At 46.9% G+C, this 15,994-nt stretch overlaps 1 protein-coding gene across 5 annotated transcripts in view; it reads right to left on the bottom strand.

Annotated features, from left to right (window-relative positions):
• Window positions 1-3,828: 3,828 nt before the first annotated feature.
• dclk2a (doublecortin-like kinase 2a) overlaps window positions 3,829-15,994 on the bottom strand; it is a 179,412-nt gene continuing 167,246 nt past the window's right edge. For 3 of the 5 annotated variants that reach the window (XM_039750232.1, XM_039750234.1, XM_039750233.1), the window contains 2 exons: window positions 14,963-15,076; window positions 3,829-4,749 (listed from right to left, as the gene is read on the bottom strand). In XM_039750232.1, the coding sequence (XP_039606166.1) occupies window positions 4,561-4,749; window positions 14,963-15,076 (303 nt within the window). In that variant the 3' untranslated portion in view covers window positions 3,829-4,560. Of the gene's footprint in view, window positions 4,750-8,644; window positions 8,658-14,962; window positions 15,077-15,994 lie in introns of all 5 variants that reach the window. The other 2 variants (XM_039750235.1, XM_039750236.1) reach the window with 2 other exon arrangements.

The following is a 15,994-nucleotide window of genomic DNA, read 5'->3' as shown; positions in this document are numbered from 1 at the left end:
CAAATTGTAGCCTCTTTTTCCTACTTGTAGTGGAGATTAGTGGTACCCGGTGGGGTCTTCTGCTGTTGTAGCCCATCCGCCTCAAGGTTGTGCGTGTTGTGGCTTCACAAATGCTTTGCTGCAGACCTCGGTTGTAACGAGTGGTTATTTCAGTCAAAGTTGCTCTTCTATCAGCTTGAATCAGTCGGCCCATTCTCCTCTGACCTCTAGCATCAACAAGGCATTTTCGCCCACAGGACTGCCGCATACTGGATGTTTTTCCCTTTTCACACCATTCTTTGTAAACCCTAGAAATGGTTGTGCGTGAAAATCCCAGTAACTGAGCAGATTGTGAAATACTCAGACCGGCCCGTCTGGCACCAACAACCATGCCACGCTCAGAATTGCTTAAATCACCTTTCTTTGCCATTCTGACATTCAGTTTGGAGTTCAGGAGATTGTCTTGACCAGGACCACAGCCCTAAATGCATTGAAGCAACTGCCATGTGATTGGTTGATTAGATAATTGCATTAATGAGAAATTGAACAGGTGTTCCTAATAATCCTTTAGGTGAGTGTATATACAATTCAGTTTGCCACAGGAGGAGCCCAATCAAGTTCTTCACACATCTCAAGGAGAATTAAAGCAAGCAGGAGGCAGCTGAGCACAGACTGGAGTGCCACTGAATACTTCAACAAAGGAGACATATTTTAATACATTTCCAAACCTTTCTGAAAACATTCACTTTGTCATTATGGGTTAGTGACTGGCGATCGAGGAGCAAATGAATCCATTTAATGTTAAATGTTCAACACAAAAATGTGTACAGAAAGTGAAGGGGTCTCAGTACTGAAATTCTGACCCTCCAGTATGTTTTGGGGTCCTGCCAGGATAAGCTTCAGTGAAATGTGATCTGAAAATGGGCAAATTTCATCACTGAAGAAGACTGTGAGGAAGAGGATGGCCTGTCTGACAAGAGAGACCCCCACCAGTTCCTCCACATCTGGTATTCATTCCAGCAGACTGAAACCAAAAGTGGATTTGGTTAACCTTCTTTCAGTTGCTCCCATTTAGGTGCCGCCTCAGCGAATCATCCATCTCCATCTATCCCCATCCTCAACACTGTTTTCCTGATGTATCCGTCATCTCTCCTCTGCATGTGACCAAACCATCTCAATTGGTCACGAAACTGTGTTGTCCCTCTAATATCCTCACTCCTAATCCTGTCTACCCTCATTACTCCGTCGTAGCATCTTCCACTTCGCCACTTCTAGCTCTACCTCCTGCTTTCTTGTCAGTGCCACCCTCTCCAAACCATACCACACAGCTGGTCTTGCTACTGTCTTGGAGACCTTCTCTTTCACTCTTGCAGGTACTCTGCTATCACAAATCGCTCCTGCCGCTCTTCTTCACCACTCTGTCGCACTTTGGACTGTTACACCCAAGTATTTAAATTTGTCTACCTTCACCTCCTCTGCTCCTTGCAGGACATATTACTCTATTGAAAGACATCATCGGGGAATATCATTGCCATGAAGAGTTGTACCTGGTCTACAATGATATATAGGAAGGAGGTACGTGTCAAATTAATGTCCACATGAATCCCAGGAACCATGATTTCCCAGAAAAACATTGCCTAAAGAATCACTGGCTCATCATTGTTATACTGTGCATTCTGCTACCATCTCTTCCCCAGGCCCATTTACCCGGCCATTTATATGAGGAAACAGGAAATGGGATTCATTGGACCAGCACCTTCCCTCTCATTAACACACGTGGACTCTGTCTCACTCCTACTAACTCTCATTCACTTTCTCTCCAGTGGGTACCTCCACCTCTCCAGGGTCATCTCAACCCGCTGTCTGCTCTCACTGCAGACCACAGTGTCATCTGTGCACATCACCGTCTACAGAGACTCCTGTCTGTCTTCATCACCACTGCAGATAGGACAGAGCTCAGAGCTGATCCTTGATGTAATCCCACTCTCACCTTGTACCAGGCTGTTTTTCTCACAGCAGTCACACCGTCCTCACACATGTCCTGCTCCACCCTCATATACTTCTCTGCTACTCCCAACTTCCTCATACAGTTCCAGAACCCCTCTCTTGGCACCCTATAATACGCTTTCTCTAAATTCACGAACACGTAATGCAGTTCCTTCTGATCTTCTCTCTACTCCATCCACACTCTTAAAGCAAACATCACATCTGTAGTTCTTCTTCATGGCATGAAACCATATTGCTTCCTGCTCACAGATCACCACACCCTCCTCTCAGCCCAGCATCCATCACTCTTTCCCCAATCTTCAGGTTGTGGCTGATCAACTTTACACCCATGTAGTTACTGCAGCTCTGTGCATCTCCCTTATTCTTGAAAACTGCTACCAATATACAGGGTGGTGCAGGGAAGCAGGAAATTTTGGAACTGGGAGTTGGCGAACCTGGAACATTGGCAGTTGTTTGGGACCAACACGACTTCATTTAGAACCCCTTGCCATTAGTTATAATGGAGCAGTGGAGTGGTGCGCAACGAGCATTCACTGTGAGAGCATTTTATAAGAATGACGATAGTGTGACTGCTGCGCAAAGGGAATTTCAGCATCATTACCAGTCAAGACATCACGATTGTGTCCTGTCTGCTCATGCGATTACAACATGGGTGCATAATTTCGAAGCAACCGTAAAAAAAAGAAGTCCTCCAGGTAGAGCCACTTCACATGCTGCCTGACAATCGATGGCAGTTATTTGACGATTGTTTGGAAGGTGCTCCAACAATGTAACAATGACATTCCATGGCCTCCGAGATCCTCAGTTCTCACTGTTTGTGATTTTTGTTCTTAAATGGCAAGTGTACCGCACATGTCCTGCAGCCATTGCTGATCTAAAAAGGAGAATTGAAGAGGAAATTACTGCCATTGCTCTTGACATGTTATGTCAAGCAATGCAGAATTTCTACAACAGGTTGTCAGAATGTGTACGGAGAAATGGACAACACCTTCATGATACATAAAGTGAATATTGATTACCATCATTAACTCTTTCAGGGCTGATGTCGATTTTTGTCAAAATTCAGTGGTAGAGGACGGTAATCAGCTGTAAACGATGAAAAAACTCACCCTTACATTTTAGCTTAACACTCTTTGCTAGAAGGAGAGTTACTGTACACAGCTTTGCCGATTTAACCTCGATTCCCTACGCGGGCAGGAGTAGCAAAGAGCAAACAGCCTCTAAATTGGCATCGACATCTGGCGAGAGTCCAAAGCGAATGTGCAAAGCAAAATACTCCATGGACGTTTTACGTCATTTTGTTGAATAGGACTCTTACTTGTCGGACTCCGAGTTTGATGCAAGTGATCTGGAGATGGATATCAAAAATGAAAGTGAGGTGCCGGCATCATCTGATCAGTCCCCTACAGCAGCATTCGCCTGGGAGGACCACCACTTATGATGACAAGAGGCTAAAACCAGATTGTGTCACATTGAGACCACTACCATCGCCCTCCTGCAGTGATGCCGAACATGCGCCAACAACAGCACATAGCAACAGACGTTTTTTTCTGATTTAAGTGTGAAGCCATTGCTTTGTGTGCTTTACAGAAAACTTGAGTTTTTTGGAAAAATAATTCAGCCCTCAAAGAGTTAATTGCATATCCTGTACGATACGTTTCATTGTTGTATGCCTATTTTGTAATGTGTTTATTCGTGCATTGAACGTCAATTGAAAATTTGCCGTTTTCCTGTGCCACCCTGTACTACTTCTCCACTCCGCGGGCATCAACTCGCTTTTCAAGGTTTTGTTAAACAGTTCATTGGTTAATCAAGGGTGACAAAAATGAGAGACTTTGACACTTTCCGGATGAGAAGGACGTTTATTGCATTGTTTTTCATCGTTCCAGTTTATTTCTAATATAAAATGAGAGCTCACGTGAAAACAGGGATCAGCCTGAAAAGAAGTCAAACCAACAGCTAAAAGGCCCCGACGGCCCATCCACGAGTGCCCACGAATGAGGTTCAGGACTCACCTAGTGGAAGAGAGATTCTGCGTGTTTTTTTTTATTCCCAACACATAGAGAGGAGACGATTAAAAACAGGCAGAAAACCGAAGCCAGCGGCCTGCAGTGCAGCAAGCTGCGCGTTTTCAAGCAGACAGTTAAAAAGCGGCGCGCAAGCCAGAAACGCGACTCTGGAGTACTTTACAAATAAATACCTTGGCTCTGACTTTCCACTTTGACTTGGTGGCGCTGTAAAATTATATTTTTTTTTTATTTCCCGCCCATCTAACGACTTGATGAATTCCCAGTGCGTCCCTGGCGGGTTCATTGATTCCCAGTCCTATCAGTCCGGCACTATATGACAGCAGTTGCAGAATTCCAAACTGGAGACCGTAGCTTATATACAAATCAATATCTACAAAACCAAAGGAAACAAGACGAACAAGAAAAAAATAAATGTAAAAGAAAATCAGCGCCAACAAGGCCGCAGCAGAGCAGACGATGTGTGCCAGCTCGGTGTCAGGCGTGCAGGTCGGGTGGCACAGACGGACGGACGGACGGACGGCCGGGCTGGCAGAGGCTGGCCGTGTCAGGGCTCACTGTGTGCCGGTGGAGCGGCGACACTGACGTCCGGCGGAGGGGGCGAAGTGGACTGTGTGCCAGGCTCGGGGGAGGCAGCCTCCTGGCCGTGCTGCAGGGTCTTGTTGGTGCCCGGCTCCTTGCCCTCATGGTAGCGCTTGTTGACCAGCATCTGCTTCTCCTTATCTAGAGCTGTCGTCTGAAGTGAGAAAGAAACAACAGTTAATTAAAAAGAAGAAAGAAAAATCAACGTGGACGAGAATGCCCCGGAAAAATAAAATAAATAAATAAATAAATAATGGCTACGAAAAGTGTGATGAGTGGACCCCGAATCTACCTTCACACAGTGTTCACCATGCCCCCCTTATGGTGGGCACAGCACATCTCACTGGGACACTTTGGTAGCCAATTTTTTGGTTTGCTCAGGTGACCAGAGAGCCAGCAGTGGGAATTGAACCCCAACAGCGAGGACCCTCTGTGGAGGAGTGCAAATGGAGGGGAGGCTCTGCTAGCGTTTCATTCCAACCAGTTTCTTTATCATAAGCTTTACATTTAAAAGTTAAATTACTGGATGTTGCTCACTTAAGGCTCGCTAACCCTAAAATCAGCAGCTTGTTTTCTAGGCACACACATCTAAATACCCTGGAGGGTCTCTCCTTTAGACCAGTCCAGGGTCGGCGTGGGGGGCTGCGGCCGGATATCCCAGCAGCAGTGACCACGAGGCCACAAGTTGACTACTTTAGTATCAACACAGCATGGCTTTGGGATGTGGAAGGAAAAGCATCAGAGACGTGGAGAGAGGAGGCCCATCCACATCGATGGCGACCAGGAGGCTGGACCCCAGTGGCAGAAGAGCTGGCCTGAAGGAGCTCGTCACTAACAGTGAGTGGAGGAAACTTCAAACAAGCAAGTGAATGGAAAAGAAAAAATGCAAAACGCCTTTGTAGTGGAACTGAGGACAGTCCTGTGGATGTCGGTAATTTTACTGTGACATCCAAAATAAGGCCATTTAACTGGAAAATTCCACGGCCTGACAAATGTGTGCATGCAATATCCTGTGCTTGAATACGGGGAGGGACACGTTAGGCCAACTATGAAGAACTGCCAGGTGTGTTTAAGTATAGAAAGCTATAAGGCCTTCTATAAAAACCTGCCACGTGTATTTAAATACAGGGACAGATACAGTAAGGCCATCTATGAAGAACTGCCTGGTGTGTTTAAAATACACGGCATATGAAAAGCTGACTGTGAAGAACCAACGACTGTATTTAAAAACACGGACATATAAGACAAAACGTGAAGTACTTTTAAGTGTATTTAAATATAAGACGGATGAAAAATCAACTGTGAAAACTGCCCGTTGGCCAACTATATTTACAAACATGGACAGATACAGTAAGGCCATCTATGAAGAACTGCCCGGTGTATTTAATTACGGGTTAATATAAGGCTGACTAAGGAGGATGGCCAACTGTATTTAAAAAGACAAGGACACGCAAGGCCATCTCCGAAGAACTGCCCGGTGTATTTAAGTGTAGAAAGATATAAGGCGTCACACGGACGAGTGAATCTCAGTCTGCATTTGTCCTGCACGGCTGCAGGTTTTTGTTGTGGCCCTGGTGCGTCGTGAGAAGTGTTGGTCCTTGCTGCAAACGGAACTCGTTATCCAATCTTCTGCTTGCCATGTCAGATTGGTTCTTGTTGTGGACTTCTTCTTTCTGTTGCCCGGCCCAGATTCATAATTGTCTGCATGTCGTCATTTATTTTTCCTCATTTCTTATTAGAGCAGACTTTACATACTTGGACCGAGGGAGCTGACAGCTGGCTGACGGTTTCTTTGTCCTTTGCATCTCCTTGTTCATTGGCAGCTGGTTAAGATTCTGCTAGGGATCTCGGCAAGCAAGTCAATGAAACGTGACGGGCAAAAACGAGACTTGAACAGTAAGTGGTCCACCACCGAAAATCGGCTTCTAATTAACAAAAAAACCAAAAATCTGCTTTGTTTAAGAGCTGGGTGTATAAAGTCACGCCAAGTGTGCTCTTTAATTGTTAAGCGTGAGATATTTAAGGTCTTTTTTGACAAATTCTGATTTTTACAAATGAAAACTAAAATCAAAAACTACAGTAGCCAGAAACTAATGAGTCGTCGTCTTCTGGTGTCCTTAGCCACTGCAGCCCACCCATAAATAACCAAAAGAGGCCCACTTAGGTGTTCTGCTACTAAACCTAAAGGATATATAAAGCCAGCTGTGAAGAACCCGAGTGGTGGTCCCATAAACTGCCCGTTGTGTCAACTGTGGGGTACGTAAGGTGGTGCCAATTACTCTCAGCCTTTTTTTTCCACCAGTCGTTTCAAACGAAGACCTGATTAAAGACCGGGACCCTGGTTGAAATGAAATTTGGCAGCCAAGGAGGCACAGCCTTCCAGGACCTGCGTTGGAGGACCACTGCCCCCTGGGCACCTTCACCCTCTCCACATTCACCTTGACGACGTCATAGAGGGCATCAGACTGCCAGCCCGAACGTCTATCCTCAATTTCATAAGCTGGTGATTTTTGTTTGTGCACCAATGAAATGGGCTGACCACCATGCCAACATACCAAAAGTCCCCCCGAACAAACCCCCGAAACTTCTGGAGCAAATCAGAGTTTATATGGAATGTTAAGCATGCAGTTTGAGGAAAAGGAGAAAAGGACATGTGAGCAGAATTTGCAGATGTCGTTGTGCCAACATGAATGTGAGAACACAGAGACCTGCCAGGTGGCAGAGCCGCGTGCCGTCGCCTTTGTTTGGGCTGAGAACGAGTCATCCGGTGTTTCTTCAGTGATTGTTTCATTGAAATGCAATCATCATAAAGAAAACAAAACCCGTGGACTGATCGTCACAAGTTGACGAAGGCTTCATTCGGAGGCAAAGCGTATTTAACTCGATCAAAATTCTTCGATAAATTAAAATGTGCACTCGACGTCATGTCGTTGTCATTCAACTCAATGAAGCATTCGTCACCTTCTGATACCCAATCCTTCCCTCTGTTTGGGGGCACAGAACCTCTCTGACTTGTTCACCTACACGTGAGTGCATTATGGAGGACTGGATGTGCCAAAATTATTAACCCCCTTAGCGTTTTGTTTACCCCCCAGGAGAAAAAAAAGAGCAAAAACCACTGAAATCCTTTTCAACAAGGAAAAGTGTCGCCACGTGTGAATACAAAAACGTCGACAGGAGCAGAGTAGGTTAGGGTTAGGGTTAGGCCTGTCGTGTGTCCACTGCTGGGCTGACGCACGTCCTTCTTGAGACGCGTTAACTCTCTACAGTATATAGAAAATCCAACGTCTGTCTATTGTCTGTCTGTCCCACTTTTCACGAGAGAACTACTTCACAGATTCAGATTGGGTTTTTTTGTATAGAATTTGTTTGAACATTTTGGTTGATTTTGCAACTTCTCTCATTGTGCTAAGAATTATAGTTCGGTTTTGGCAACGATTTATTTGCGCAAATCCAAAAAGGCAGCTGTGGGCCAAGAGGAGGGGGCGGGGCCTTCCTCACGTGCCAGCCTCAGGGCGTATCTTACATCTGCTTAGCTAGCGAATGAGAGAACTTAGATGCCTAGATGAATCCACAAAAGCGGCCGGATTGACGAAGATAGTGACGAGTGTCAGTCGCGTCCCACTTTTATCTTGATGACAAGTGCTGCATTTGTCCTTTGATACTTAAGAAGATGTGCTGATCCCTGCTGAGACGAACAAAAGTAGTGAAGAGGAGGAAAGAAAACAAATGAAGGAATGGAAGGAGGGGGCGAAGAAGAGCCGAGGGATTGAGTTTCGAATTTTAGCACAAACCGTCCTCCATTCTGCTCTCGCACTGGCCACCTCTGGCCGCTCTTCGCCCGTCTCGCTAGCCTCGACTTTAGGAGTGCCAGTCGGAGACGCGTAAGCCCACCGTTGGGCTCCTGGTGGCTTCCCTCCACGTCAGGCAAATCTACGTTTGAAATGATTTCTCATTTTCCCCGGATTTCAGAAAGTTGTGAATTCTCTTTGGGTGTTAAAAATGAGCAGCAGAAGACAGCGAGCGATGCAGTTGACGTTAGTACATACCGTTACCTTGGAGCTAATCGGAGGAAAGCAAGTGCAGGCATTGGAAGGGAAGAGGAGAGAAGCAAAGGGACAGAGACGAGTCTTACTAAAAGCAGAACAAGTACAGTTACACAAAAAGCACACACATTGATTGAGAGAAAAACACATTTGTAAGGAAAAAAAAAAACCAAACAACAACCAGTGACGCCATTACAGTTGCATCGTTTCCAAGCACGTAGAAGCTCAGAGGGTTCAACTCTGAGGCACCCGATGCTATTTGGGATGAGCCTGCTGGGATGTTCTCCTCACCCAAGTTCTAATTTCAACAGAATTCTGAGTCCTTCATTCTGCCCAAGGCAAACAGTAGAAGAACTAACTGCAATTTCTAAAGTTACCACTAGATGGTGCTAAAAACCCCACTGTCACAGCAGCTTCCTCAGGTTGCAGACTTGAATATTTTCTATTATACTTCCGCTGATGTTATTATACTTGACTAAATGGCTTATTGCATTTAAATTACCGCTTTGTCTTTCTATCCAGAGTGACGGAAGTAATAACTTCAGAATAGTAACTGAGCGTATGTATGGTGCCGTAACAACAACCTCTCCCTGAATGTCAACAGCACAAAGCAGATTGTTGTGGACTTCAGAGAGAACAAAGGCAGTCCATCCCACTCCACCTCAATGGCTCCCCTGTCCAGTTAGCAGCTCCAGGTTCCCGGGGGTCCACATCACTGACTGCCCCTTCATTCATGCAGCAAAGGCTCTTCTTCCTGAGGAGGCTAAAGAGCTTCAGGGTGGGCACGAAAACACCACTGAACTACTGAGAGTAACCTGACAGGGTGCTGTTGTGGACTTTAGAGAGAACAAAGGCAGTCCGTCCCACTCCACCTCAACGGCTCCCCTGTCCAGTTAGCAGCTTCAGAATCATGGGGGTCCACTTCACCGATTGCCCCTTTCATGGTCAATCAACACAACCTGCATACTGAAAAAGGACACAGCAAAGGGTCTTCTACCTGAGGAGGCTAAACAGCTTTGGGGCGGGCATGAAAACCTCTCTGAAGAACTAAAAATAGCCGGCGTGGTCTGATAACCTGACTTGCCAGGCACAGAAACCCCTCTGAAGGACCATCCGTACAGCTTGTAAAATAACTGCTTCATACCGTCTAGCCAAGCACATTTCTGAGGAGAGCAGACTCCATCATCTCTGATGACGTCCACCCACCACAGTTTCCAGTTCTGTGTTCTGCCAAGTCCTACTGGAGCTTCACCACTCGGCCCACCCACTTCAGGGACAGCTTCAGTGAATAGCAGAAGAGCTAACTGCAGCTTCTACAGTAACCACTAGATGATGCTAAATCTAACCACCCCCACATCGGCTTTCTCAGGTTCACCTGGTAAGAGGACCACAAATCAGGTGCGCTTTGGACCAGCACCACTTTGAAATCACAGCTGCTGCTTCTGTGGTCACTTTGTTAACCGGAATAAAACTTAAAAATGTCCGAGTGACGGTCAGTGACAGCACCTCCACCGTCCCACCCTATTCAGACTCGGGGACTGGCAAACTCCGTCCTGCAGGGCCACAGTGGTTTCAGTTTTTTGTTCAAGTTGTGTTATAACTGAAACGGAGTCTGAGTTTGTATCCCACCACGGCCCACTCAGACAGCGGGCTTTATCATGAGTGAATTTCTGAGCAGAGACAACTTGGCGCCATGACCTGGAGTCACTTTAGCAAGCAGTGAACATAATGATATGAGCAAGGACAGTGGAGGCTGAGAGAGAAAGAGGTGCCCATGAAGACAGCAGTCCAAGTGGCCATTAGGCCATAAGAGGTCTCCTTCAGAACAGCCCGTCTGTAATCCAGCGACCAGCGTTTGTGTCCCACTTGTGCCCTCTCAGAGTCGAATGGCTCTTACCCGAGGCAGTGAGAGTTTGTCAAGTGGTGCTGGTATTTCTAAACAGCCCCTGTGTGAGTGCGGGTGCCCACCATGCTGTCAGGATTGGCACCAGATGAACAAACATAAACAAACAGCAGTTTCTGTGGCCCACGAGGAACTTGAATTTGACACCCCTGCGTCGATGGGAAGTGACAGTGGAGCAACTGATGCTGCCACAGAGCACAAGGTGGGCACCATGACAGATGCCAGGGACTCGTTGGCCACTCAAGGCCTGCACTTTCATCTTTGGAGGGTAAACATAAAGTACAGCTCAAACAGGAAAAGTGCAAAACGTGCCCAACATCAGGTGAACAGGGCTGGCCATGGGTGCCAGTCCGGTTGACGAATAAACTAAAGTGCAAAGCCAGAAGCAGCAACAGGTAGCAAGGAGGGCAGGAGGCCGACAGCAAAGACCCCCTAAAAGCCACATGATTCAGTAGAGCCTGGAGGGGGAGAAGCCATGCAGACCCGTTTTGGGGTCACGAGCTGAGCGGCACTGAGAAACATGGCTGGTGTGTACCGGGGCTTCTCTTCCAGGCTTATCTTGCAGTCTTGGGAGTAAAGGCAAGGCAGGAGGCCGCAATTCTCTCTTTACAATTCAAACTGTCAAACAAAATTTAGAATCAGAGATACAACACCAGCACCACCCTGAACCCCCCATCCCACACAACCCCAACCTGGTTAAAGGTGGCAGCTGCCCCCAGATTGCCCCCAAGATGCAATGACCTGCAAGCCCCTAATCAGTTGGCTCTATCATACTTCTGATTTGTCACTTTGAAGTGTCCCCTCCCCACCGTGGGACGGGCGTCTTTCAAATACAAAGCAGCCAGCTTCTAAGTGATGGATTGACATAACAAACGGAATGGGAAAAAAAATAAAGGAATACATTAAAAAAAAATGCCAGGAACTTTCTGAAATACGGCAATGGGCCACACGAGTGCCATACCAGAGAGTCCGGGGGCTAATGTGGCGAGCCATTGGTGGCCCTCTTCATCAGTGGGTGGGGGGGTCAACATGATATGTTTTACTGGATTGGGTGTCACAAAGTAGTAACGCCTTCAAGTGGAACAATAATTGCTGCCTGCCGATTGCTGCTGTCTGTCTGTCCGTCCGTCCATCCGTCACTGACCGCTCTAAATTTGCTCCTGTCACTGACTAAGGACAGTTTACATGCTCTCCACTTCTGCTCGTCGCTTTTCTCTGACCTCAGGCTTCCTTTCACACTGCCTTGTGACCGGCGTCCCAGGCAGGGGCTTCCATCCTGGCAACCAGTGGGTTCAGAAAAGGATGGACAGTCCAGTTCAATAAATGACTTTCTTCTATTCCAGGGTTTTCTTAAACTACGGTGGCTGTCATTGGAGTCACCATTGTATTGAACGGGAACGAGTCGTGTATGATTGGCGAAGGGCACTGCAGTGGGGGTCGCCGTGGATTGATTAAGCAATCGAAATTGCTCCGCTATGATGACCTCAAATGGGGGCTAACTCTGACGATTGTTGGTGAATCTCGAAGGGGGAAGTCCTGATGATCGTTTAAGGAAAAGGGCCTTGAAGACACTAACAAGGGCGAGAGTGGGTTTTGAGAAACCAAAGTTTAAGGACCCCTGTCCTATTTGAGGAGATAATAAAATATATGAGATAATGAAACCTTCTAAATCCGCCTATCCAGAGCCGGGTCACGGAGAAACTATGGGATAATAAAATTTAAGAGATGTTTACACCCGCCCCAGCGGTGTGCCAACCTTAGTCTCATTTTATCTCATTCTTATCGTCTCGCAGGTAATGTGGCGCAGTGGTTAAGGCTTTGGACCCTGAGGTTGTGGGTTCAAATCCCACTACTGCCACCATGTGGCCCTGAGCAAATCACTTGAGCTGCCTGTGTTCCAATTAGAAAACCAAAAAGAAATGTCACCAATTGTATCTCAAATGTTATAAGTCACCTTTGATAATGGCGTCGGCCAAATAAATAAATGTAAATCTCAGACAGTAGCGTCACTGGGTGGCACAGTCTGTGTGACTCTGTGGTGCCTGCTGACTCTCATTTAGGCAGAGACCCTCCTGGAGACTCTTCATAGTCTTACTGTATAAGGAATTAGAAGTCAATGTCCAATGTGGAAAAACACACTGACCAGGAATACCTTCTACTTGAACTGTTGGGCACGAGTCTGCTAAATCTGTAACTGCTAGATAAAAGCAAGGTGGCACAGCAAGGCCTTGTTTATAATTACTGTGTGAAGCAGGCACACAGACCACAACGCAAAGCACGTGTACGTCCTCTGTCAGTGACCGGAACGCATTTACACTTGGGGAGGCTTGTTTGATCGGTGTGTCTGTGACGCTGTGTACTGAGTGTCCCCAAACTCTACGTGTGGCCAAGCAGCTGAAGCACCCTGGCATGTCAAACTTAATTATAGTCATTTTGTCCCAGTGTAAGGAGTATGGAAATTAAGCCCAGCACTTACCATCAGATGTCTACACGAGGGGTTGCTGGGATTTTGTCCGCATTGGGGTTGGCTCCTTGTGCACAAATACGCAGGGGAGAAACGACAAATTACTTTAACATGACGCCTTAGTGTTATACAGGCCCAGGGTGTTGGGAGCTGCGAAGTATCGGCCCGGGGTACGGGACGGGTTTGATTTGATTAAATTAATTTTTGGTTTCACTGTTTCTTTGGATTTCCACCATACAGAGTTTGTCAATTCGCTTTTAAAGTTTTGATTTTGGTGTGTGTTGATTTCTTGGAGGTTTTATGTGTTGAGTTTTAGCAACACGCCATTTCCCCCTCAGGGATGTAATTAGAGTTGTTCTGTGCGGGGAAATGGCACTCTCTCTCTGTCTCTATAATGGGCCAAGAGCCATCTAGCAGCGGGCGGTTTACCTGGCGTGGTGGTTAAGTGGCAGTGAGGTTGGATTGGAGAGAAGGCAGAAGAGGGGCTAGGGGGCTCTATGGCTGGCTGGAGCTCTAGAATACTCCTGTTTAGCCAGTGGAAGCTCCTGACATTCGGAGTGTTGAGGAGATTTGCCATTTTCGGTGGGCTCATACAGCACCGTTATTCCGGATGTTGCTTATAAGGCCCGTTTATTTTAGTTTTTTTTAGGGTAAGACACACATTTGGAATTTCACAGAGTGCTTTTCCGTTTCTTGTTAGTAGTGCCAGTGGAGTATTTACATTATTGGAATTATTTTGGTTTTTCTTCGTTTTCAGTTCCAGTTGGTCCCCATCTACTAGCAGGACACCTGGGTGGTCGGTGACCGCGCTGATGTTCTCCTAGTCGGTAGATAACAGGGGTCCGGTCAATGTCTCCTACCCTACAATGTCACAGTGTGGGAAGACGTCAACGGTAGTGGGCATGTTGCACAGATCGGGTGGTGGCAGTGCCTGCTATTCCAGTCTTTATGAAATAAGGAGGAGGACCCGAAGCGGTGTAGGGAGGACGAGTGTGATACTCTCAGGAGTGGGCGGCTGCACGATGGAGAGACGCACTTCAAATATTTTTGCACGTCTTCCTTGCGCATTTGATGGCCTGTTGCGTCATGTTCAGCCCTTTGTTCATCATTCTGGCACCCACTGATCACATCTGTCACCAGCCTCTCCTCACAATGTGCCATTTTGGATAATCTGTGCCACGTATGCAGCAAGGCACAGTTCGGGGGGGGATGGGAATTTCCGTGCACAAACCCAGCGCGTGCACATGAGGTGGCGCATCTCCGCATCGGACATTATTTATTGACCTCTCAAGTATAACCCGGGCTTATGCCACCTCACCCCACTTGAACCCCTGGGCACGGTGGCCTGGATCACATTGGTCTGGCAGTGCCCAGCAGATCGTAGTGACGGAGCCAAACTTCTAGTCATTTCTAATTGCACAAACTATACGCACACGCCGCCTGCGACAATCCATTAAACTTGTAATGTGTTTGGTTAGTTTAGCTCTTCTTTTTTTTCTGCTATATGTTGCTATTAAATGGTGGCTTGATGTACGTAAAGCAGACGTGTGTCAAGTGTAACGCTGCGTTTCATGTTCCACCAAACTGAAATACTGCTCAGACACCGTGACACATCTCCCCCCACCCTTTTTTGTTTCTAAATCCCACCATTCTTTCTTCCCAGAAGGCTTGATGTGGGAGTCACTATAAGATCCGCTCTTAATTCATAAAGTCGCGGCCCACCACATCTTCTGTGGCTGCTCCTGCTCGTTCACGGCTTTTACATTTCCCAATACTGCAACCTGTTGGAGCTCAAACCGCCGGCCCACCGGAACACCAGGCCACTGATGGGTCAAGTATGGCTGCCACTCCTCTCTTTTTACTGCTGTCGTCCTCGCTGAGCCTTTCTTGACCCACATGTTCCTAACCACCCACCTTTAAAACCCTTTCTGCCCAAGACCGACCCCGTGCTTACCATGATGACAGAGACGCCGGCTGTTGTGTTATTCTGCTTTGGCGCTGAATTAAAGTGCTTCTTTAATTTACCTGTAACATCCACATGCACGTTGTTTTCCATGGCAGCGTCATCCTGTGAAAACACAAAAGCAGCCCCCTTAATAATCGAGAAAAGAGACGGCAGCAAAATGAAAGGGCGAAAATGAAAAAAAGGGGTCTCTGTGTCCTCAACCTATCCCAAGTGCCAGCCTCGGATGCGGTCCTGCAGTCCGCTCGAGTGGCTCTCTGGGTGCAGGCAGCCATGGAGGTCAAGCAACATTCTGAGTGGTCTGTGCATTGAGTGGGCTGACCTCACCAGCAGCAAAGAGCAGGTGGTCTTAGACATAATCGGCGACTGTTTTTTAGCACATTATGTTAAAGTGCCAACTTTCTGTCTGGTTTTAGTATTTCATAATAATCAGGATAGAATTGAGAGTGCAGAGGTGATTGGACTACTAGGGTCACATGACCAGCTCTCAGTGTTTGCGAAGAGTAAAACTTTGGTAGAGAATATTTGGAGTAGCTGTGGCAAACTCTAAGGAGGAGGACCGGGATAAAGTAAGTGTGGAGAGAGTCGAGGAGCAGTGGAACGGGTTTAGAAAACGTTTTACACGTAATGCAGGACTAATTTGGAATTAGTAGAGAAACAAAAGAGACTCCGCAGTGGTGAGCTGAAGAAGAAGCTGCAAAAGAAAAAACAGATGAATAAGGCGTATAAGACTAATAACTGCAGTGTGAATCTGTGGTGGATGGCCGGCTTCATATTCCGGCCCTCACCCCCAGGCCGCCAGGAGGAACTCTGCCGACAGCATAGACGTGCCCAGATTCCAGCAGGGCATCATGGACTCTGTAGTTTTTATACCCAGCACTGCTGAATACCTTGGGGACCACAAGGAGTTGCTGTAGGGTAGCTCATGGACTCGTATATGCCCTATAACCCGGAAGTACATCATAATCCCGTGACAGGAAGAAACAACGTGCTTCCGGGGTGAAGATAAGGACTATTTACCCT

The sequence above is a fragment of the Polypterus senegalus genome, chromosome 4 (assembly GCF_016835505.1).
Source record: "Polypterus senegalus isolate Bchr_013 chromosome 4, ASM1683550v1, whole genome shotgun sequence".
In the NCBI taxonomy this organism is placed as follows: Eukaryota; Metazoa; Chordata; class Cladistia; order Polypteriformes; family Polypteridae; genus Polypterus; species Polypterus senegalus.
The sequence above is the reverse complement of the archived record's forward strand: the minus strand, read 5'-3'. Positions and strand labels throughout refer to the sequence as shown.